General features: G+C 40.4%; 1 protein-coding gene across 1 annotated transcript in view; it reads right to left on the bottom strand.

Moving 5' to 3' along the window:
• Window positions 1–1,015: 1,015 nt before the first annotated feature.
• Window positions 1,016–26,320, bottom strand: part of SKOR2 (SKI family transcriptional corepressor 2) — a 32,593-nt gene continuing 7,288 nt past the window's right edge. The window contains exons 4-7 of the mRNA XM_045790351.2: window positions 18,086–18,151; window positions 17,607–17,705; window positions 8,722–8,789; window positions 1,016–1,078 (exon numbers count right to left, since the gene is read on the bottom strand). Coding sequence (XP_045646307.2) covers window positions 1,016–1,078; window positions 8,722–8,789; window positions 17,607–17,705; window positions 18,086–18,151 — 296 coding nt within the window. The remainder of the gene's footprint in view (window positions 1,079–8,721; window positions 8,790–17,606; window positions 17,706–18,085; window positions 18,152–26,320) is intronic.

Genomic DNA, 26,320 nt, shown 5'->3' with positions numbered 1-26,320 from the left:
GTACAAAGATGGAGGAGGCTTGCAATATGCAGAAAGGGATGGGAAAGAAAGACAGGGAACCACAAGCCTGCACTGTACAGAATTCTTTTGGCCAATAAATTCTATTAAGTTGAAAACATGTTCCAGAGGGAAGGCCCGGGAAGAATGATTCTGATGGGAACAGGTCAAACTGATAAATGACCGCAATCCTAGCTGGCCGTGAGCACTTACAAATGCTCCCTCTGACATCTGAGTTTTTTCCTGATTTAGCAATTCCGGTTGTTAGGTCATCCTAATGTATTGTTACAGAACCAACAAGCCGTAGTTTTTATATCCCTTCGATTCGAACAATTACACATGTCTTCTACATAATCAAAAAGTTGCTTTGGAAATGCTTAGGTCTGTTCTGACTATGGTTACTTAATTTTTACTGTCTTCCTTGCCTTAGGAGCCCAGAGTATTTGTCTTTTAAATCCTTGCCAGGGACGTGACCTTGAACCTGGCTTCCGCTCTAGAGAAACAGTGATTGGTTTAGGGAAAGAATGAATGACTCTTCCTACAGTGGACTTTCTCAAAGGGCCACATTGCCTGCAATTGTTCACATCACCGCCTGTCGGTAGTTCCCTGGAAGCCCGATTTCGGGAAGACGTTTGGAAGCAAAGGAGAGGCAGAGAAGAGAAGGTACAGTAACCATGACTGCTGACACACACTTCTGTGCAGAGGGGCAGTAACCGGGGTGTCAGGGAGAACCACAGAGAACAGAAAACCTCAAAACAGAACGAAGGTTGCTTCTGCAGAGGAGTAGAGAATTTCCTTAGTTTTACGACTTTTCCAAGGAATCTATAAAGTGTATGTGGCCATTCGCTTAGGAAGTCCCACGCCCGGGCATAACAAAGTTCATCCGTGTACTGGCTGAAACGTGGGGTGCAACTTTACCAATCCCTTGGGCTACTTCGAATACACCAAATAAAGAACGCGGCTGAGTAATAAGACTTCTGAGCTCAGGAAAATCGCTTTCATCTGGTAAGCTTACCTTTTAGCTTTTGCTGAGATGGGCACCAAGCTTTTCTTTCCTGATCAAGCTCGCTGCATAGGGGATCTATAAGATAAAAATAAGCAAAACTATCCCGATAAGCTAAATTTAAAGACAGATGCACATGGAGACCCTTCATCATGCCCAACAATTTGAATGTCAGTGAATGCCCCCACCACCCCTGCCGAAGGAGAAAAGGTCTCCATCCGACTGTCAACAGTATGGAGCTTCCCAGACATAGCAATTCCTAAGGCCTGTTAAAAAGCAGATCAAGGACAGAACTGGCGAGCACACGGGACTCTTGCTGGAGCTGGTCTCTGAGGTGAGTATCTGACATCTCACTTGCAGAACTTGTTTAAATTTGCATTTAATAATGTGGTACTATTATTTTTTTATTTAGGTATGAAAACAAAGTTATGATGTTAAAATGTATGTCCAAAGAGACAAGGATATGCTTATAAACTAGATCAATGCTATCTTTCATTTAGTTACAGTGACAAAATATGCTGTCATTATAAATCACAAATAAGATGAATTAACTAAACACGAATTATTACTCTGGGTACTTTCCCAATAACTACTAAGAAGCATCAGAAATCACTGCACTGAGTGGAAAATACAACCCCTGAGGATGCTACCTGGATAAACTTAAAAAGTACTTTTCACTGCTGGGACTTTGAACAAAAGCCTATCTCATTTGATATGTTACTTTTCATTTGAAGATTCAAATGGCTGAAATTGGACATATATTATTTAGATTTACCTCTTTATTAACCCCAGTTAAGGTTATTCTATCCTTATGTTCCTTACCTTCATCATTAGAAGGCTAAACTCGGGACTATAAAGATTTGAACCTATTTTACATTTAAAGAAAGGAATATCCAGTCTTCTAGAATGTAACATGAAATACGGCTGTTACATAAAAGCGGTGGGGCAAATGCAATTATTTTCATCTGATCAGGCAATGTTTTTGCATACTGATGCATATATGTTCCCCACATTTCAGGCATATACGTGCTTTGTTCTCCTGACCCACCATCCATAAATATGAGCCTTTTCGAATGGGAAGGAACTATGAATCACAATGATGTGAGTGACGGGATTAGCTGGACCATTTTGCCATAATAACTGGCCAGTTGAATCAGTCTTTTTAATGGCAAAAATTTAAAAAAAAAAAGAGAAGGCTGACATAATCATCTCACTGTTTTGATACACAAACACGACATGGATACACCATGGATCAGGCACATATCTGATAAAGGCCACAGACAACAGAATGAAAATTAATGATTCATTCGGTTAGTGACATAAAAAGTTCAGAGTCTCAATCTCACATTTTAGGACGTGAGCTGAGAGGAGCTGGATAACTATGACAAGAACAGTGACATAGGGACCTACTCTAGTTACCTCTTGTTCTCACTCTAGGTCATGCTGCACCTGCTATTAACAGAGACACACAGTTCCCATCACGGTGTTTGTTGAGATACGCCAAACCACGTGGATCACCTCCCTCTTTAGATGCATGATACAACAGAGCCTTGAATGGAACTCTACTCTTTAGGATAACAAGCAGAAATGACGCAAACCTTGGGGTATGAGGAATTACCTAATACAATGTATTTGTGCCACACACTTTTAAAGAAAGGCCTCGACACCAAGACTCAGGGCCACAACAAGAGAGAGTCTGTTCCACCCCAGGCACTGCACAAGTTAACATCTCCATGGACTGTCTCATCAAAGCCAATAAACTGCTCATTCTAACCCAAAGAAAAGTGCCTGAGGGGCACTGCTTTCAGATCTATGTCTGAACACTTTTTCTTTGCTAGCTTCCTCCTTCCCAATCTTTCTCCCTCCCTCCCTTTCTTACTTTTTCTTTTTCTTTCTCTTTTCTTCTCCCCCCAGAAACAACAATGTAGGATTTCATTAAGGTAGAAAGCTGAGAAGGAAAAGGAAAAAGGACTGGGGGGGGGGAGGACATTTCCACATTTGAGTCCCAAATTTCCAAATGGGAATTTAAATCTGTTTGAAGAATCACCCCCACTCAAACACTGTGGCATTCATTTCTTTAAAACAAAATGAAATAAAAGCCAAACAAAAACAAAGAACAAAAAGCATAAGGTTGCGAGCCGAAAGTCATGTATTTTTGATGCTAAGTCCTAAATCATGAATGATAAAGAATATAGCAGCACATGGCTCGACTGTTCATGGAGATTACCTTATTTCCTTGATTCTAAAATGCACTTTCCCCCCTCCCATTTTAACAACTCTGAAATTAGATGTCTTATAATTGACGATATCTTAGAATCATGGTTGGAAGTTTCTTTTCTTGTGATAAATCAAGTAATGGTGCCTCTTACAATTGACAGTTGTCTGGGTTCCACCAAATGCAATACTGTGTTCACAGAGACCTCGGCAAACACTCCCCAACCTGGGAGCTCAGGCTCCAGAGGCTCCGTTTGAGCTAATTATTTCATGTAAATTTCCTGTACTAGACCTTATAAAAACCTTTCTTTTCATTTTCACCAAAATTGGCATAGACACAAAAAATTCCCTCAAAGTTATGTAAGTTCTAAATTAATTACCTAGTTGGTGTTAGTCTATCAAAAGTATAAAAAGATAACTTCCAATTTGTGCCAAGAAAGAATTAGCCTGACCTCAGACATTCAGGTGGGTTAACACGTCAAAAGCAGAAAGAGGAGAAGGCCTCAAAACGAGGGAACCGTGATCGCCTTGTCAAGATGCATGGCAATCGATCAATAATGGGAAAAGGACCGACTGTAGTCCAAGTCTGTCTGCTGCTGGGGAATGTTAAGGCAGCATCAAGTCATCCGACTTGCAGGGACCTTCTTTTCTTGCATAGTTAGCCACAAAACCAAAATCCTCTAGTGGCCTAGGGATCTTTTCCTAAAAATACGGTGCCAAACAGTAATTGTTCTATCTATCTTTTAAAAAACACATAGGCTATATTTTAAAAACTCTCTGGGTGGAGACGGCAGAAGTCTGAGCAAGGTCCCATCCTAATGAATCCTGGAGAATCTCCCGGGAAAGACCCTATCTCTGAAGAGCTGTGTCCTTGCCAAACAGGGAGGGCCCCTCCAGCAACAATAAAGACCTCGCTCCTTTCACTGCGAGGAAGCAATGTGCTCCCACCATTGGGAAGTTGTAAACTGCTTTTTTACAAGTCCACAGTGAACGAAACATTAGTACTAAATCTATTGATTGAGAGTTATTTTAATTGAGGCTTTTAATGAAGAACTTTGAGACCAGCTTCTACTGGCTGCGTGGGCCTGCAGCCTTCTGGAGAAACAGTAGAGGGCACTTTGAGACTAGCACATTTTCTCCATCGACACGCCTCTTAGCAATCCAGCAAGTTCGGAGGATGTCAACCTGGGTTGAGCCATTTATCACAGGCGCTCTTTTGCACACAATGTCCTGCAAGAATTAGGACTAAAGAAGAGTATGTCTCGGACAAACCCACAGTAGTAGCTGCTACACAGAGGCACTTGCTTGAGAAACATTGTTGCCAAATTATCAATGAAAAAAGTAATCAAGGCATCATAATGTGTAAATTATATTATATTTCAGTCCTTGAAAACAACCTTGATCAGAAGGTTATACACTAAGTAAAATATCTTCAGCGTCTTTTTAACTTTTAAAAAATTAGATATAACTGATACAGAACATTGCGTTTTGCTTCTTCACTTTCTTCTTAATTGTACAGGGTGATGGGTTTTGTTTTCAAAATTGAACAAAGTTTTCCAAGAATCACAATCCCCCTATGAATGAGAAAATGTTTTGCTCTGTTCTATACTACACACTAACATTTTCATGAACTTGTTAAATTTTAAAACTTTCGCATTTGGTTCATAGTGAGAAGAATGTATTTCTTTGCTTGTATACATAACTCTGGCTTAGTAAAGAAAACATTGTGAGCATTTGAAAACCCAGGGCAGGGGTAGAGGACTTTAACACAGACTGTGTGAAGTATTATAAACTCTAATTTTAAGTTACTAAAAAAAAAAGTCAGCTTGTTGCCCACGTATAAATGTTAAATAAACTGCATATGCTTTAAATCTCACATCGAGAGAAACTTACATTCATTTATAAGTGTACAAAGAGAGTCAATTATTTGACTCTATAATCATCACCACTTTGCATTTAACAAACTGAAAAAGGAAGTGGGTGCAGAAATTATAGTCAGTAGAGAATCTAAAATGCAGAAGCCAAAGAAATTCATAAGTTTTCTTTCTATAGCAATGATACCCAAGATGCTTTCGATGTAATCTTCTGAATAAGAACACTGTGTAACAGCATAGGATACATGCATTGTGCATCTGTGGGAATTGTCATAAAATATGACGGCTTTAATATGCTTGAATTCTCCACGACTGCAGGTTGGGATGGGTTCTTATTTCATCTAAAGGGGAAAAAAATGCTTATCTGTAGGCAAATGACTCTTCTGTAATATATGCTCTGTAAACCTTAAATATAAAATAGTTTAAATATAATACAATCAAATAATTCTGAGTGAATTGCCCTATTCCTAGGAAGCAAAGCATGTAACCATATTTGCTGATGAATTAGATCATTCAACTAAAAATATTGAGAAAGTGAATAATTGTGATACCTAGCCACTTCTTGAAAATCCTTAGGTAGAATATTCTAAAGCTATTACCCCCACAAGTATTTTAGCAAATAAAACAGCTGAATAAAGGACTAGATAAAATTTCCATTTAGGTAACCTTGAGTTTGCCGCCTCAATTCCAAAGCGGATGGTATAAGGTGAACACAGGTCCTTCTTGCACAAAAATCTGTCTAGCCACCAGGACTTGAAAATCCTACTATTGGGGTACTGCTTTAGGAAGGGGCGTGCCATGAAACTGATGACTCATACTGGCATAGCTTTGGATGACACACACGGGCATTTCATGTTGATTACGCACTTGTGCCTCACTATATGCCTATCAGGGCGCTAGGTTAGACCTTACAACGAGGGCCTTTGGCTGAGAAACTGACACTCGATGGACTGTATGGGAGTGGTCTTGTACCGAAGTTTGCAGACCTTCCAGCTTGTGTCTGTGGGTCCCAAGGACAGTGCTGTCCATAATTCACCAGTATGGTTTTCTTTAGTCATTTTAGTAGTAGTTTCTTGGCACAAAAGAAAATCTGAGGAAATCAGGAACAAGCCAGGGAAATTTGGAAAAAAGGCCCACTCTGTGAGAGTACTGGAGTTGAGTCAGGGGTCATCCCCGAGTGATGATTCATTCAGCAAATGTTTATTGTTAGCCATTTGATGCTAGACACCAATGCTAGGCATTGGAGGCAGTGTGAAGACCCTTTCAGTCTTACAGCAGGAAACACAAGAGAAGAAGCAAGAGGGACAAATCATGTCTATTTCACCTGTTTTCATGTTGTCGGCTTTTGTGGATTTCAGAAATTATATGGTATCTACAGGGCTGGGGGGAAAATGTCTGGCTTCTCCCAAAGAACTTAATTTGCGCCCGGGAATCATTTAGTATCTAGAGAAATCTGAATTAGTAACAGTTGTCTGGATAAATGAATATATGATGATAACATATTTTGCAATACAGTGTAATAAAAATGTTTAGTAATACCAGTTTATATCGGCCAGGTACCAAATAACTCAAAAGACATTTTTTCTTCTATCAGTACTACCTGCTTATTACATGGATGCAGTATCATTTCCTCTTTTACTGAAGAGACTGAACGTCAAAGAAAATTAAGACATTAAAGCTACATAACTGACCTTAAACAGGAACACTGAAATAAATACTTAGTCCCCTTTCTTAAAGCCCATGTTGCTATACTTGATCCCCCCACCCCCGCAAATCACAAAGTTTTGGTTGCATGTGGCACGATTTTTAAGAGTCCGAAAGTGATGTGTAAAATCAGTAAGGTCTTGAAATGTTACATCCCTTTGTCTCCAAATCTATATTTAAATTCTTCCTTTGGATTGGGCTCCCTGACTGGCTAGGTTGGTCCAATGTGATTACTGATCCCAGGGTCATGAGTTGAAGCCCCACGTTGGACGTAGAGATAACTTAAAAACAAAATCTTAGAAAAAAATTAATTCATCCTTTGGACAACGAAAACAATAAGCATATTCACAGCAAGTAATTAATAGCTCTTATGACCTAGGTATCAAAAGCTAAGAACGTAGATACATTTTTTTTCAACCTCTTTGGGGGTTTGGTTATTAATCAATTAAGAAAAATCCTTCTACACCCCACCCCCTCCTATGACTTCAGGTGCAAACAAAACTAACACAAAGAAAACCAAACAAAAGAAGAAAGGTCCTGTTTAAGAGGTATCTGATGTTGACATGGCTTTTGGAACAGAGAATGTTCACCAGTACTTGAGGCCAAGGAAAACCAGTGGGAGCATTAAGAGCAAAAGCAGCACTTTTAACGGAGCTTCCAGAATAGGCAAAAACCTCATGAGCTACAAGGTTGGTTTAAAAATGACTCCCTGGGGCACCTGGGTGGCTCAGTCATTAAGCGTCTGCCTTCGGCTCAGGGCCTGATCCCGGGGTCCTGGGATCGAGCCCCGCATCGGGTTCCCTGCTCTGCTGGGAGCCTGCTTCTCCCTCTCCCACTCCCCCTGCTTGTGTTCCCTCTCTTACTGGCTGTCTCTCTCTCTGTCAAATAAATAAAATCTTTAAAAAATAATAATAATAAAAAATAAAAATGACTCCCAGCAATCTCCATTAACACGAGCATGATTTCTCTGCCGCAGAAAGAAAACAGTAATACCTATCTTCCTCGAGTTATCCCGATAGAGAGCTAGCTCTCTGGCTCTCTAGACAAGATGGGCAGGTATGCGTGGATACATGCTTCATACGATAAGGGTAACGTGGACAAGCTCAGAAACATCAAGCAACCCAAATTAAAATTATCATGCTGGGAATACCACCAAGGATCAGCGTATGTTTTTATCCAGGTGATTAAAAATATCTTACAAATACAGAACAGAAATCATTTCCCCCATTGTATTCATGTCAATGAGAGTATGGGAGACTGTTTTAAAAGCCCTAATGATTAATACCAGAAGTATCTGCATGGGGATGAAGGCAGTGAATTCAGAATGAAAAAACCAAAAAGGCAACAAAAACCCCCACTACACGTATTTGCCAGGCACCTTCCTGCTTCCCTGGTTCCACATAAATATCTCTCAGCGTCCACTTTTCAACGTGATTAGGAGAGGGTGAATAACACTTCATTTGGAAATTATTACTTCTTTCATCACCCTTCACGTGAATTTAATTGACTAAGTGTATTTATACCAAGTTTATTGGCAGCGGAGGGCCTGGCTCCGGTCTGGGTAACAAAAGGAGAGAAAGAGAGAAGACAGTTGCCCTTGACTCAGCTCCTAGTGCATCCCAGCGCCGTGCTCACACGTGTGCACAGTGGGAGACAAGGCAGGTACCTGTGGCTCCCCCACAGAGACAATTCACACATCTGTCTATTAACACATGGTAGGTAGTTACATTTCGAGGAAGCGTACTGACACATCTGTTTATCCTGCGTCTAAGTAAATCTCTTGGTAATTAGCATCTAAACCAGCTGAGAGGTGAGTGGTAGGTGGACCAAAGGGGTTTCACGGCAAAAACGTGAACAGTTTCATACAACTGGGTGGTTTGAAAACAAACCCATCAAGGGGCATAGATTTTTAAGGAGAAATCATCTTACAATTTGTAACTGTTGCACCATTTCTTCTCTGTAGGCTAGTTCCCTTTTCATCTGATCTTGAAAATTATCTGGTAGGAGAGACAAAGAGAGAAAGACGTTAATTAGAGTCACAAAAACCTTCTTTTAGTATTTTTAATAAAAATATTACTGACGGTCCCAGAGAAGCCCATTCCCCTTTTTAAAAAGGATTGTGGTTTGTTTGTTTTTTTAAGTAAATAATGGGGCTGTTTTCAAGGCGCCATAATCAGAACAGACGGCAAATTTTGAGAGTAAGGTCTGTGTCTCATAGTTCACAGCATCCCATAGACTATCTAGATGGATGATCCCGCGCATATAATAACTAGTCAGGGCGCCCGGGTGGCTCAGTCGGTTAAGGGTCTGCTTTTGGCTCAGGTCATGATCTCAGGGTCCTGGGATCGAGTCCCACATCAGGCTCTCTGCTCAGTGGGGAGCCTGCTTCTCCCACTCCCTACACCCCTCCCCCTGCTTGTGCACTCTCTCTCTTTCTCTCTGTCAAATAAATAAATAAATCTTTTAAAAAAGATAACTAGTCAGAAATGTCTGGTGCAGTCATGTTCTCTACCTTTGCCCGCTTGAGCAGGTCACAGGTATAGAGCTTCCGCTGTCTTAGGAAATGTGGACCCTCGTGCCTGTCATGCCTCCTGGGTGATAAGATGAAGGTCTGTTAGCCATGCCTGCCTCACTGCACTCCCCAGAGACTGATCAACATACTCTGACTCCCAACCTGCAAACTCTCTCCCTCCGCATCAGCCTTATTCTGTGGTCCTCCGTGGGCCAGGAGCGGCTCTGCCTTGCCTCCATCTGAGAAGAGGGGGAGCGCTAAGAGATATTGTCATGCAAACTATCTTCGCCATTCTACACAGTGATCATTTTTACTGGGAAATGACTTCCCAACGTGTATCATATCATTGCAACCTCTCCAGGTGCTCTTTTTACAAGTGTGGACCCCCCCCCCACACACACACACAAGGGTGGGTCTGGCTGACTTTGGCATTTTCTGCTTTAAATGAGAACGTCGCACAATCTCCTATTGACTCCGTGGGTCAGGGCAACAGTTTGGAAAAACCAGAAACTTTGTCACATCTTTTCCTCAGCTCTTCCTTTCACCTCTGCAGCCACTGATGTGTGAATCCTTTCCAGTCTGCCTCCAAACTCAGCTCCCTTTGCCACTGTCATCTCCCCAACATGGACACCTCTTCCCGGAATAGCTTCCCAACTGACCACCTGGCCTCCGGTCCCTCGTTCGGCAAATCCCTTTCCTTCTCCTGCTGAAAAGTCTGTGATGGCTTCCCACCACTTTCAAGATAATAAATCCTTTACCACTCATGAGATGCTGGGTAGTTGGAAATTAAAAACATTGTCCTTTTTATTTTTTTGACTTCTACCTTTCTATCCTATGTGAATTCTTTTGAATTCCCACACCTGCTATCCTCCCTCATTGTCAACAACTCCCACCAGAGTGGGACATTTGTTACAATGGATGAACTTACAGTGACACGTAATCATCCAAAGTCCCTAGTTTACCTTAGGGTTCATTCTTGGTATTGTACAGTCTATGGATTTGGACAAATACACAATGACGTATATTCACCATTGTAATATCAGAATACCCACCAGTATCCTCTGTGCTTTGCCTACTCATCCCTCTCCACCACCCACCCCTGGCAACCATTGATCATTTATTGTCTCCACAGTTTTGCCTTTTATATCTTTTTAAAAAACCTCTCCCTTAGTCTCACCTCTGAATTTGACATGAAAGATATGTACTAGGGGTAAGAACATGGCACAAAGCAAAGGTCAAGGGGGAGTTACGGGGCAAGGAGTGCTTGAGCAGAGATGTGGAGAACAGCATTGTATACAAAGACATGGGAAGAGGCGTAAGGAAGAGCAAGTGGCTCAGTTAGTTGCAACAAAAGGGGTAGAGGAAACCCCTGCACCCCGTCACCCACCAAACCTGACTGCGGCACTTCCCTGGGATCCCAGAAGATGCTAAGGACAATTCAGAGTGGAATGGCGATCCTTAGTCCTTACTTAATTCATGCTCATTGGTCTATGATGGTACATTTAATATAGTTCCTTAAGATAAAATGAAAAAAAATATAAAGCCGTTAAAGTGTTAGAAAAAATGGGGTGTATTTTTATAAAATTTGGGTGGGGAAGGGTATCAAAGTTAGAAAAACCAAAAAAGGAAAAGATTGATAGATTTGATTAGACAAAAATTTAAAACTTCGGTATGACAATAAACTACCAACAAACTGAACCCTCAACACACAAAAGATCATGGTCAATAGCTAAAGGTAATTGATACAAACAAAAGAATATTTGTGATGTGACAAAGCCTTACTATTTAGTATATAAAGAGTTTATAGAAATCAATCTGAAGAACACATTAAAAGAAAAATGAGAAGAGAACATAATGGGCATTTACAAAACAGAAAGCTGGAAAGTAGACATGGAAAGTGCTCAATGTCCCTAGCATTGAAAGGAAACGATATGAGCTACCATTTTTCCTTAAGTTAGAAGAAATTAAAAGAAAAAGTGAGATGTGGTGTTCCAAGAATGGGACTATAAATTAGTACAGCTTTCTGGAAAGCAACTAGAAATTACGTATCAAGAGCTGTAAGAAGTTCCTAGTGTTTAACACAGCAATGCTTTCAGGAGTTTATCGTAGGGGAATCATTATAGGTATGTGCAAGGATTTCGTTCCAGTGATGTCCATTGCCTAAAACTTTGATCACTTTAATGTCTAACGTAAGAGTATATTTATAAATTCAAAAAGGATTAAAGACCTAAATGTAAGACCCAAAACCATGAAGAATCTTAAAAGAGAGCACAGGAAGTAATTTCTCTGACATCAGCCACAGCAACATTTCTCTATATATGTCTCCTCAGGCAAGGGAAAGAAAAGCAAAAATAAACTATTGGGACTACAGCAAAATAAAAAGCGTCTGCGCAGTGAAGGAAACCATCCACTAAACAAGAAGGCAACCTACTGACTGAGAGAAAATATTTGCAAATGATATATCTAATGAGGGGTTAATATCCAAAATAGGTAAGGAACTTTTACAATTCAGTACCAAAAAGACCAATCTGATTAAGAAATGGGCAGAGAACCTAAATAGACATTTTCCCAAAGAAGATATCCAGATGGACAACACATATGAAAAAATGCTAAGTATCACTCACCATCAGGGAAATGCAAATCAAAACTACCATGAGATGTGGTTATACCTTTCCCCTGTCAGAATGGGTAAAATCAAAAACACGAGAAACGACCAACGTTGGGGAAGATGTAGAGAAAAAAGAACCCTTGTGCATTGTTCATGGAAACGCAAACTGGAGCAGCCACTGTGGAAAACAGTATGGAAGTTCCTCAAAAAATTAAAAATAGAAATAGCATATGATCCAATAATTCTGCTACTGGGTATTTACCCGAAGAAAACAAAAACATTAATTTGAAGAGATACATGCACCTCTCTGTTTATCGCAGTGTTATTTACAATAGCCAAGATATGAAAGCAACCTAAGGGTCCATCAATAGGTGAATGGATAAAGATGTGGTGTACACACACACACACACACACACACACACACACACGGAATATTACACAGCCATAAAAAAAAGATGAGGGTTTTTTTTTTTTTTAATTTTTTCTTTTTTCCGTTTGGGACAACATGGATGGATCTAGAGGGTATTATATGTGAAGTGAAATAAGTCAGACCGAGAAAGAAAAATACCATATGATTTCACTCATATGTGGAATCTAAAAAACAAAACAAATGAATAAACAAAAAGAAGAATCAGACCTATAAATACAGAGAATGAACTAATGGTTGCCAGAGGAAAAGGGGATGTGGGGATGGGCAAATTGGTGAAGGGGAGTGGGAGATACAGGCTTCCAGCTATGGAATGAATAAGCCATGGGAATAAAAGGCACAGTATAGAGCATATAGCCAAGGGCACTGTACTGGGTTATATGGTGGCAGGTGCCAGCTACACGGGTCGGGAGTGTAGCGTAACATATAGAAAGGCTGAATCACTACACTGTACACCTGAAACTAACGTAACATTGTGTGTCAGCTACACTCAAATAAAACAATTTTAAAAAGAAAGTACATTTATGACTGCTTTGTAGTAATGGAAAGAGGCTCATGTTAAGTGAAGAACAGAAGGGTGAAAAATGAAGTGTATAATAATTCATTTTGTTAAAAAAAAAGGGGGGATTCAAGATGCATTTAAAAAGCTGGAATTCCAAAATGTTAACATTGGTTATCTCCAGGTGATAAGATTATGGGTGATTTTTCTTTCCTTTTCTTTGTATTTCTCTATGTTTATGGTTTCCTACCACAAGCATGTGTATAACTTTTGAGATATAAAAAATTGTTAATTGGCGAATAAGAAAAAAAAAACCCTAAAATTTCTGCTATGTTCTAAAGGTTGATGAAGACGCAATTTAAATGGAGATAAAAAAAATCATTAAGCCAATTTCTCTAATGAGATGCATTTAAAACCCAACTATTGCTGGAAAACGATAGTATAAAAGGAGGTAGCAGAGGAAAGCATCGACGTGCAGTGTGCCACCCAGCATGGTAGTAAGGCAAACATGGATAGTTTGAAAGCCCGGTGTTTTACAAACAGCAATACAAAGTATGCAGCCCGCGTTCCCAGGACCAGAAAGAAGAAAACCCACATGGTACAACTGGTTCACCCGGTAGGTACTACTCCTCAAGGAATAGGCTTTCGGGTTTACTTTGCTTACATCCTGTTCATTTTGTTATCACTACTTTTAACAACTACTGGACCTCTTCATTCGTACCGTGTTTTAGAATTCCCCCATTGCTCCATCTCTGGAGGATGATACTAAAAGGGAGAGGAAACCATTCAACATAGAACGATTGCGGTAACAGCCAGAGGTGAAAGATGGGATAACTATATTCAAGTAGATGAAATATAGTTTGTTTTTAATAAAAGTACCCTTAACAGTAACATGGAAGAGTAGCTCTTTACAAGAATCTAAAATGATGACATAGTCAAAATCTACTACTGAAATATTTCACGAAGCCCCACTCGCTGGGCCTTCCCTGTCATAACTGACTGGCCTTTCCATCAGTTCTCTCAAGTACCATGAATTTGTCACATGCAAATCCAAGGACTCAACTTATGAGCCCTCACTAATCTCCTTTATACAACAGTTTTCAGCTTCCCAATCTCATTCTTCGTTGTCGGTTTTAATCTCAGTCGTGTACTGAGAGTATGTCCTGTGCCCACAATATACAGGTGTTGTGCAGGCAGCAGCAGAACGCCCTTTCCGGAACCTGTGAACAATGCCATGCTGTAGAGGAGAGTAGCAGGTGTAAACAATCAGAGAGGAATTAACACAAACACCCGTGGAGTTAGAAATAAACACAGTAGGACGTCAGCAAAAAGTGCCTACTATGAAAGTAGGAAGGCTTCCTGGAGGTGATGGCTTGAACTGTGTTGCAAGTGATTAGGAATGCCTAGATGAGGGGAGGCATTCCAGACTCGAGAAACATAGTCTGCAGAGGTGGAAAGCAAGGGGAGAGAGCGATGTGTAGGGCAACTGGAGCTTAGCAAGGACAGGAGAGGAGGTAAGACTGGAGAGGCAAGGTGGGCCAATTATGGAGAGCTCTGAGAGTCAGTCAAGAGTTAAATTAGATACACCATGACCAACAGTAGGGGATCACTATAGCTTCCTGGGTGGAAGATCTGGAGCCAGAAGTAGAGCTTTGGCAAGACTAGGCTAACGGCAGTGGGTGGGAAGGGCTGGAGTGGGGGGAAGAGAGGAGAAGGCCCAGGGCATCCTGTTGCAGTGACAGGGGAAGAGAGGGGGAGAGGGCCTTCTCCACTGGTCGCCTCATCCAGCAACTCTCTGGCAGGTCCCCAGTTCAGGGCTGAGTTGGTACCCTTGGCTAGTGGCAAGAGAGTAAAATGAATGAAAACTACAGCCAAGGGATGGATGCCATAATAAAGGATGGTATAGGGCTCTGGAAGAGAAGGGACATAGTTGTGAGGGAAGGGGGACACGATGACTTTGGTGGCAACAATGACTTCCAGATTTATAGCAAGTAGAGACACTTGCTTGTTCTTCCTCCTCTAAACTTTTGCCCTATGGAGACCTGCTTTCTCCTCCTCCTTCCTCTTCTTCCTCGCCCCACCCCTTCTCCTTCTCCCCCTCCATCCTTCTTCTGATCTTTCACTTAACCCTCTCCATGCCCAGGATTCATCCCTGTGGTCCTTATTAGCCCTCAGAACCACAGCAAGAAGGCTAAGAGACACTCAGAAACTTGAACCTATTTTAGAAATGCTTTTTGAGAGCTCAGTGCTAATAACCTTTTCTTCCTCCTCCTCCATCCTTACCACTACCACCCTCACAGCTGACAGTACTGAGCACATCTCTCGGGCTGGGCTATGCAGAGCACTTCACACGGTTCCTCTCTTTTACTCCTTGCATCCTCCCACGAGACAGGAATTATCTGGCCCATCTGACACCTTCCAAGGTCCCACACAACCAGGAAGTGGCAGAGCCCCAGAGTGAACTCAGGTCTGGGTTCCTAATCCTCACACATGATAGCTTAGCTGAGGTCCACAAGCATTCTCAGTAAACCACGCTTTCAGTGTCATGACTGAGAGTCCCCTTCCTAGTAAAAGGCTCTGCGAAACTCTGGCTGGGACTCCTCTATGCTTCCTTCTGATGTGGCTTCACGAAGTTCGTTTTCCCCTCTCCATTTGAGCGAATCTAAATCTGTCTGCCAGTCTCATGGCCTCTCTCGTTTAGTTAACAAGCACGTAATGCACATTTGCTATTTTCACGGGTGTGAAATTAACTGCCTCTTTGTGGTATGTCTAAACCACGCATTATTCAAACTTGGGCACACACATGCCACTTCCTTGGTCAGTGGAGTAGGCTTCGGATATAAAACAGGAAAAAAATTTTGTTGTTCTTTGAGAAGTGTTCCATGTATGTGGCAATCACAGAGCATTAGCTTTAATTCAAAAGGATGAATGATAGTTCTGAATCAAAATAGGCCAGTCGTACTATAACATTCTAACTTCTTTTTAACAGAAACATGTACATACTGTATGGCAGGGCAATTAAGAAGGGAAATGTACCAATTATTATGAATTACTTAATTCCTTGAAATGATTAATTAGCTTTTATCAAGGGGATAAATTATGGATACACTGACTTTCTGGGGAGTTACGTGGGTACGTTAGCGGTTCAATGGAACTTTGACCCACTCTGCTGGATCTAAAAGCAAGGGTTTGCAAACCCAACAATGAGATAAATATCAGCTTATAGGGGAAACAAATAATTCAATGTCTGCTCATCGTTGCAAGGAACTGGGTATTAAAATACTGTTTGAGAAATGAGAGAACCATGGATCCTTTGGAAGCACTTGGTTTTTAAGGTTTCAGAGATATTTTTTTAATGTTTCTTTCTCTTCTTCTTGAAGCCATAAATTATGACGATCCTAACACATGATTAAAAGCTATAGGCCATTCTCCACCCTTCCATCTTACTCGAGGCCTCAGCAGGCAGTCTCGAAATTCAAAACATTGAAGCACTGTGAACTCCGAACCTCCCCTGTGGGTACTGAGAGATCACAAACTTGGCAGACCCTACTGCTCCTTGTGGTCAGAGCTCTCTTCCATCATGCATCCTCCTTGTTTCTATCCCTGCTAAGTGTTCGGTGAAACTCAGTTTGAGATGTGCCAGGAACCCAGTCCTCTTCAAAGCTGTTACCAGAGAAGGCACGTCTTTTAGTTGTGCTGACAATCACATTTGAGAAGCCCTGGTGAACACAGACATTCATGCTCAAATTATTAAAATTGTCACAAGGACTGAACAATCTTCTCCCAGATGCTTGTCTGTGGCCCTAGCACAGGAATTGCCAATGAGAATTTTGTGGTTCCTGGATTCCTTACAAGGGGCATGCTGACATTTTTAAAAAGGGTCCCAGAAAAAAACTAACATTAAATTTACAGAAATCAAAACATAAGCTTACATACTAATTTCTTTCCCACTTTCCTTTCTCTGGAGTGAGGAATATGACTAAAGGAAACTCCAAAAAGTTTGAAAAAACACCACTGTGATGTATTTGTCCTAATGTGACCCAGCCCAGGGCTGGCGAATTTTAGAAATTTGGACACCTAGCATTAAATTCTAGGACTCTGGGAATAGAATAGAGTTTCTATAGAATAGGATTTCTATAGAAATTCTAGGACTTTAGGAATAGAACCGACAGTTTTTACGCTCCCGTATCTGCCACCAAATTCGGAATGGAATTTTAACATTAAATATGAATGGGGAATCCAAAACTGCTAAATTATATTAACCTCAGTCAATAAAACAAATATATGTACATTGAATTGTTAAATTGTAAATCTTCATATTCATACACATTTCAAGCACCAGGAAGCGCTACAGATATACCCAAGAATAAAAATTCATTGTTCTTTTGTTTTTCCTACCTTGGAGAATAAAAGTACCTGAGTAATTCTTTTGTTTTGAAATATATAATCTAAAAATGTCAGAGTATTTAAATACGTCTACGTATTTAATGAAATATTTCCATACATATTTTACATACATGTAATACATACACACAGATACACACCTATCAATACGGTAAATACCAAAAGGTTCTCATAAGAAATTTAACCTGTGAGCTGATTCAAAGCATAAATAACAGACTACAGTTTCCCAACATTTAGACAGAGGCCACAAGAAGACCCCGTGGCATTTTCTTCAAGCACTTCGTACTCTGAAGCCTATTTTTAAGCCTAATTATAGAAACGTCATCACATATCATAATGCAACAAAATAAAAGGGATTTCTTACTGAATACTGGGAAAGACGCACTTCCTTTTAACACCTGGAATTCTTGTTCTAGTCGTCTCCGTAAATCTATTTGTTCAAATAAAACCTTCTGAAGTTCTTCTAATAAAGAAAAACAGAAGAGCCATTTTACTAATCTTTACAAATAACTCTCCAGAGAACAGTTATATGTGGCAATTTATTATTATAAGACAAAATATTTTACCAGTTTAAAAAGTGTGGCATAGACATAGGATAGATTTTGTGCAGAAATCCATGAATATAAATCAATGTAATATATTATTTTAAAGTATTATATTACAGTGTCATGTATTGATTGATATGTATGCATTAATCTCAATTATATCCACCCAATGGTCCATATATTATTCATATGTTGCTTGTCAAGCTTAAAATATGGTGTAGAACAAAAATATCCTCCTGTTATCTCCATGGTCTTTTGAAGCTAAGAGAAGTTCTACAGAATTAAAACTTTTCTTTACCTTTCCCCATATTTTCAACATCCTTTTTGAGTGAATGAGGTGAATTTGTCTCCTGCGTGTGTTCACCTTTTAAAAAAAGGAGAAAAAAATATTGGTTTTGTGTAGTCTATTTTCTGAAATTTTTTTAAAAAATATTTTATTTATTTATTTGAGAGAGAGCACGAGGGAGAGAGAGGGGAGAGAAACCCAAGCAGATTCTGCGCTGAGCACCGAGCCCCATGCAGGGCTTGATCTTACAACCCTGAGATCATGACCTGAGCCGAAACCAGGAGTCGGACCCTCAACCGACTGAGCCACACAGGTGCCCTTCTTTTCGTTTTCTTTCAATATCTACGAAGGAGCTTGGTTAATATGACTCAAAAGTGGGAGTTCTCAGAGCCAAATGTTGTCCCCATTTACTCGTGCACAATTCCCCCTGAAGCGCGGTGAGAGCTGCAGGAAAAGAGGACACAGTCTACCTAGCCTCAAGTGGCAGCCCTCTCCCCGCCCCCACCGCTACCCACCCTCTACAATGCAGGTACTTGCTCGATGGGCAGAAGAGGAGGTTGGACTATTAGCGTGTCCGGAAGAATTCCGACCAGAGCTCCTCTCCTTCCAGACGCGAAAGAGCCTAGTGGCAATTGGAGACACTCAAGGCTGTGGAAGCAGAAAGCTCCTGCCTTCCCGCATCACCACAACTTGGGGGCAGTTAGAAAGAAACAAGAGGAGGCTTTTGTTCCCCTTGGGAGGGAATGTATAAGTTTGGAGTGATTTCCTAATAATTGATAGGTTTTTTTTTATCAACCTAAAACAGAGGTGTGAAATAAGTTCCATTACTCTGTAATATTCACATGCTTGCTGATAATTTCAGAACCACTTGGTCTTCAACCAATAAAAACTAGATTGTGGATAAAGGTTAGGTGTTCTTACCTATCTTGTTTCTGTGCTAACTAGAATGATGGCAAGCTAAGAAAATGGATTTATGTACAGTCATACATTGAGTCTAGGTAACCTAGGAGACATAAATAAACCAAAGGAACGTAATCCTTTAGCTAACCAGAATTCATTTTTCCAATTCCAACTTGCTATCTGCAAACACCCATCTAATATAATTAAGCTTGCTATGTTCACGTACGAGAGGACAGACAAAGGTGCTCTTAGGTTTCATGGATTCCCCCTTCCTTGACCCCCTGGGTTGGCTCCTTCCCCTCCATCCATTGTGCTGTCTGCTAACCCACTTTCCACACCCACCAGGCTGCGTGCTACTTGAGGGTAGGGGCTCTGTGTTTCCCGCATGGCCAGCACCTAGCAGAATGCTGGACACATAATAGGTATTTAATAAAGTGTTTTTAGTTGTCACTGAAAGGAACTGCATAATTTCTAAATAATTCTAATATAATTTCATAAATTCTAAACCATAGTACGGGCCAGAATGCATCATTTCATTTTTCTCCTCACCATTCATTCATTTCCCTTCTTCAGCAAGAAATAGAATGTAATGGCCCTAGGCACCGGTGGGAATACTGGGAGATTTCACTGTCAAGGTAAAAATTCCTGCAAAGAGGGAAACAGAATTTCTGCACATACCAGTAGCCTACAGAATCAAGGAGGGACAGGAAAATTTTTAATGTGATGTTATAAATGGTGATTCTGCATTCTACCCCATCACCATTGGGAGTAAGTATTTGCAGGAATGAGTGGATGCATATATGTGTCTGTATATACATATATGTGAATATACATATATGCAAATACTCCTGCACATGGGCATAGTGATGAAAAGGTGCTTCCCCTGGCTCCCCGTCATTAGGACACTAATGTCTTAGGCATCCCTGAGTTCCTTAACGACAGGCATTTCTCTACTATCTAGATCATATCTGTACAACCTCATTCTCGCTTTTATCTTGGACATGACCTCTCTCTATAGGCTTTGAGCATTCAAACCTTGGCTTGCTTCTTTACATAGAATAATGAAAATACCCGTGAAGCATTTTAAATATACACTTCAATCTAATTCCTAGAAAATACTACGATCCAAAAGAAGAGAAACAGGAAGGTTGATAATAAATCATAAATATATAAACCAAGAATAATAGCATTTTGAAATGAAAATAAATGCAGATTGTGTGCAGTTTTACCTCTGTTCACTCTGGTCTCGATCAGTTAAATGCATAGCTGCTTCATGTTCACATACAATGTTGAGTGGAACAAGAGAAGAAACACGCATGCGAGTACCCCCACCACCATCTGCAGGGCTGAGTGAGGAAGGTTCACCATCCTTCCACCGTCCCAGCCACTCGAAGCATGATTTAAATGAGACCGTTCGTTTCTGAATTCTAGAAGCAACTCTAGAAGCCGTGTCCTTATCACATTACAGAACTTTTTGATTCATTAGTGTAGTTTATGGACTGTTTATCTTACAGTACGTTCCAGTTGGATAATTAAACTTAAAAATTGAAATAGGATATGTAAACTTTCTTTCTCCTTTGCAGTTAGGAGGTTTTCGTAGGTGTGAAACCATTCAACAAACGGCGAGTACGTGGAAACTACTTGAACCGCAAGCAAATCTACTGATGATATGAAGTTTTTCTCTGCCCCGGCTTCGTGGAGCTTTGATTAATATTTTACATCAGTGTCTCATCTCAAATAGATACTTTGTGGCAACTTCTCGGTAAAACCTGCCAATTTGGAGCTTGGAAGAGTCAAATGCCTCACTTATAAAGGGTTTTTAAAAATGGCTAAATGTTGGGTGAATAAGGAGCACAGACGTTTCAGCTGCCTTTGGTGTGTATCTCTTACTGGACCGTTGCCTTTTGTATATTACTAATCTGTGCAACCAGATTGTTAATGGTGGTTAAAAATGACCTCTGGGAGCCTGGATATGTTTGTTCACTATTACTGCTAATGTTTTCTATCTGGTTAAAAAAAAAAAAAAGCAGTCTAATACTAGATTAAATAAATGAGATTTAGTTGACAATGAGCTTCCAATTTTTATAAATATTCCATTAGGTTAAGTGCATTTTACTTTTCCAAAATTAATGAATGGGTTTAGAGACATCCAAAAATTAAAATGCTTACTTTCCTTTCCACTATATTTTCCCTTAAAAAAAAAAAAAGTTACAAAAAGGCAGGGGGAGATCCTAATTGCGTAGAGTTATAGGAGGGAAAATTATAACATGGAAGGAACATCTTTCTTAGAGGCCAGGCCTAAAATATATCTTAAGTCAGACTGTCAAAGAAAACGGTCGGGTGGCTTAAAGTTGGGGAATAATGGATAATAAAGGCATAAAATGCATCCAGTGGGTTGATGTGACCAGAAGTTGCTGCTCAGGGACATGTCTACACCAGGACTCCACAAAGGCACGTTCATGGAGCCAGTCTGCCGTCACCTGCTTTGCTGTCCGTGAATCCTGCCTGCCCTGAAGGATAGGGGCAGCACAGTGCCACATCGGGGAAACTACACCCTGCGGAGCGCGGTGGAGGCCAGAGAGCCTGGGACCACAGGGTTCCTGTCCCGTGGTCTCTCCAGGAGCCTCAGGCACCACGCGGTCCCATATTCCAGGTGAACCCTTGGTTCTGCTCTCACAGAGCCATCAGAAACTGGAAGTGCAAGAGGGATGGACGTGCGAATATGCCACACGAGCGGTAAAAAGCAAATGAGGGGGAAAGTGGAAATCCAACAGAAAAAAACCCCAAAACAAAACCCAAAACAGACAACAGATTCATTAGCACCACCTTTCAAGGCACAAGGGTAGTTACTGTCTCTTAAATATCATGGCACACCTCTGTTCAAGAACCATGCAATGGCTTCCCATGGTCTGCGTTGCATAATCCACTCCAAATTCCTCCCCGGTGCCTCCAGGTTCCCCCATAACCTTGTCTCATTAAGCTGAGCCAAGCCGCCTTTCTCTATCAGCAAGCACAAAACCTTTACTCTGTTGGGCCCTCATTCCTCACATCCGCTCCCTCTGCCTTATGTTTTTGCCCTTCCCAAGGTGGCCCACCCACAATGAGAATGCCACCCAACTCCCTATTTGTGTAAAGCCTTTCCCAACTTCTGCAAATGCTGTTGATCCATTCCTTCCCGGGCTGAAGTTCCAAGTGTTTATTGTCTTCACTCGACCACCTGATGTAATGGGGTTTCAACTCAGCAAGCCTAGTCTTCCCCAGCTAGAAAATCTGCTGAGAGCAGAGAGACCTTGCCCAGTAGGTAACACCATCACCTCTACCTTAAGGAGGAGCCCAAATACTGTTTGCTCTTCATTTAAATTCAGTCTGGTTTGCAGAAGATATACAAAGCCATGCTACTTTAAATCCTCAACTGTCATAAGGGGTTTTTAAGCATGAACTCATTCCTATGAATGAAAAAGCACATTCTGATCCATTTGGATAGTGGAAGACATACTCTATATTTGTAGTTCACTGGGGAAGTTTGTGATGTTTCCGTTTTTGTTCCTATCTGACATTTTGAAAATTTCTTTCAGAGCTAAACATCATAGCACTGAATTTTAACCAAGACTTGAAAATATTAATGTTTATGTCTGCTGTGGCCTCCAAGGGCAAAAATACCTTACATTTTCAGAGCTCATTTAATTTTAAGAGCCAGTGGAGTAGGTCAGATGACCTGTTCAGTTGGTGGTCATGGGACAGGGCAACAAGCTGATGCAAAAGATAATTAGTCTTCTCAGGCTAAACTTGAATTCAATAAACAAGATACTCAACTATCGCACCCCGCGTGTGTATAGGGTTTATTAAGTATGCAGGGTACAATACGCAACGCCTGATATCTGGATGAAGAGTTAAAACGTTGACATTCACCCATCCCTTCTACAGAGATACCTTCTCTCTCCTTTCGCTGGCCCCCTTGGGGTTCTACTCCCTGGAGCCTGCAACCAGCATTCGGACGCACTGCCCCAGGCTGCAGTCCCAGGGGCTACCACTAAAAGGGCTTCTGTGTTTCTTCCGGACGGGACTGTTGACAACACTTGATGAAAAACTTCTGGGGAAAATGTTCCCATTGAAAGAAAGGGTGTCATTTAACTGCACACTGAAGGATAAATTGAGTCAAACTATTTTGGTTTGGGGCCGTGCCTCCGCATAAGACCCCCATTCCCCCTAACATTTGGATGAAGAGTGAGGATTTCAGTCAAACATCCAGATGCTTCCAGAGTTGGCGGGTGGAGTCTCCTGTGCTACCCTATGGTGCTCTGGTGCCAGAGGACAGACCCTGGAAGACCAGCTGTGATTGTAGAGACTGCGGTTGCTCCTGCAAGGTCATGCCCTCGGGGCAGGGCTGAGGCTCTGCCCTCGGTCTCCCAACAGCCTCTGCCCAGGGCCTGGCCTTCTGTGGAACAGACTCCATTTATACAGGTTTAACTCCCAGATAAACTCTGCATTCTAATCCTTAAACTTAATTTTAGAATCTGGTTTTGATTTCGATTTCCTGGGATTTTTGCTTTCTCTTTCTCTAACAACTGATCTAAGAGGTACGATGTGGATGGGGTCAAAGTTCATCTGCAGTTAGCATAACTACTGCATTTAATAATAACCAACACGCAGCACAACGTATGGTTTAGAGAAGTTTTTAAGAACACTTTGCATTAGGGCATTAAAAAATCAATGACACAGAAAGCGAGGTTAAATAATTTTCTCCTCTATCAGTAGGACACAGACTTCTGCTAATTTCTTGGTGCTAAATTCTACATCAAATTCTTCCCCTGTGATGTTTGGCACTTCAGTGAGGTCACAGAACAGAAGAAAAAAGAAAATCAATACCACTGGAGAGTCTATGCTACAGAATGAACTAAATATTAACTCCATTAGCGAAAAAAAGGCGTCAGAACAAGATTAATACCAGGGAAATTATAGCAAAATAAGTTATAGCAAACTTTATAGTTCATAATCACAATTTATTGGAAGTTTGCAGACATATTGCTTCTTGAATTAGTATATTTTGAGTTCATTTAGAATTCTCTGAAGTTTCAGAACTTGTGCTTTCAATAAATGCTATTTTTTTTTTCTGGAGAATTTTTCAGTGTTCTCTATCTCCTTAAATGTCATATAATTTTTAAAAAAATCATTAGTAAGAAGGGAGATTTTTTTATAAATAAAAAGAAACTGATATCTGAAAATGGGGATAATTTAATTTTGAATACCTATATTGAAAAACCTCAACATTCAGTGTTCATAAAAATGTCTGTAGTAATTCAGAGGTGGGAGGTTTTATCGAATTTTACAGGTGGATAAACTGAGGCACAAAGCCGTTAAAGTATTTACCCAAAGTCACCTAGTGAGAGAATTAAAACCCAGATCTACCAGTTGTACTCCTTAGAATTTTTCTTCTTCTTCTTTTCCTTTTTTTTTTAAATCATACGCATGTTCTAAGATTGAATGGAATAATAAATCAGAGTGCCTCATTCGCTATATATTCATGAGAAGTGTAACTGCTTCTTACTATTCTCAGAAATCCGTCCATAGCATATTAAGTACACTAGAGAATCATACCAGTGAAAATCAAATTGATTTTAAAACTTCTATACATATAACAAGATGCAGCCACGCTCAGAGTCCAATGGTGCTGGCGTTTCTACAATGAAATGTATTGAAATCGGGGATGACTCCACTTCCATGATTTCCTTGACCTGCCGGTAGCTTTAAGCTGTCTCACCAGCTTACCCCACTGCATTCAATTTCAAATCACTTAACTTCACTAAAGTTATTCAAAACGGATATGCAAAACCTTACTCTGGGATTGCAAGCAAAATGCTGTCATTTATATTTTTCAGTAGGTAATATTTTGCCCAAACTACCAACCCCCCCTAAACTATATTACTTGGCTTTAAGCCATGAGTCTAATTTTAAAGAGACCTATGGATAAAAGTTCTACAGGCTTCTGAGGAATTTTGGCTGCTTAAAAACTTCATGTTCGGTCCTTCTAATTATATAGAAATACAATATCTGCTGTGTGTTAGGCTAACGATCATTAGCAGGAAGGTTCTTAAAAAATCATTTAAAGATACCATCCTTCAGAGTCCTGAAAAGTAATAGTCACTAGTAAGGTTGAAAGGTTGAAGAAAGACTAAATTTAATTAAAATGATGAACTAAAAACAACCCACACAACTGAAACTAAGTATTGTTGCTAAACTGAACTTATATTGGGAAACGATTGAAGCAAGTATCTATATTTTAAGGTTATGTCTATATCCTTACGTGTTTCGAGAAAGGACATAGAAATTTCTTGAAAAACTATATTTATCGTGGCCACGGAAGTGAAAAATTCATATCAAAATCAAAAACTGCACCCTGACTTACTAGGTAGTTTGAAAAGACATTTTATTCTTCTATGTTATACTGCATGTGTGCTGACATAAAATACTGGTATTTTCCAATAATAATGATGGGCTAAAGGAACACACGGTTCCATAAACCTTATCTGACCGTATGTTTTGCAGACCATTGTTATAGTGTTCATACAGCATTACAGCTTATCTTTCTTCCCCTCTTGACTGGAAGCAACCAGAGGGCACAGACTGGTATAGCTTTTCTCTCTAAATCCCCAGTGCCTAGCAAAGTATCTAGCACAGGGCAGGCATTTGGAAGTATTTGTGGAGTAATTGAGTAAATAAATTAATGCGATCACGTGGACGTGGAAGTTAACGGTTGTTACTTGGGAAGAAATACACCTCCATTCACAATCGGGGTGTTCTGGATAAAGCACGCTACCACCACTCCAAAACAGCTAATCACAGGCCTTCATAATTTCACTGGCTCTTGTGGATTTTTGATGCTTTGCTAAATGAATGGACTCTTGGAGTCTGACCACAAGTAAATACCTTAATACCAAAACATAGGCCAAGTGGATACCCACTCTGGGATTTTCTCGAATGTGCATTTCAATACAAAGACCATGCGCTAATCTTCCCTGCAAGATAGGACAGCTGAAGGTACACCACGTTAAGTCCCACGACAACCCAAACTTCTTAACATCTTTGGTGTTTAAAACATCATCTCCACATGCTCAGCAAGAGAATCATAAGGAAGAAATCCTTGTAACCCAAGATACCAAGATAAATTTAACAAAATGAACATTTGTTCATCTCAATAATATTTGTCATCCTTTCCATGTCCCACCTGTCTCCCATTCAATACAGAATAATATAATTTAACCGACTACCTACACACTCCTCTGAATAATGTGAGAATAAAATTGTAATATGGAAAATCAATGTGGAGCAAGTTTCTCTGGGAATCTGTAT

The sequence above is a fragment of the Ursus americanus genome, chromosome 19 (genome assembly GCF_024610735.1).
Source record: "Ursus americanus isolate L20-20 chromosome 19, mUrsAme1.1.p, whole genome shotgun sequence".
Classification (NCBI taxonomy): Eukaryota; Metazoa; Chordata; class Mammalia; order Carnivora; family Ursidae; genus Ursus; species Ursus americanus.
Note: the sequence above shows the minus strand (reverse complement) of the source record. Positions and strands in the feature narration are given on the sequence as shown.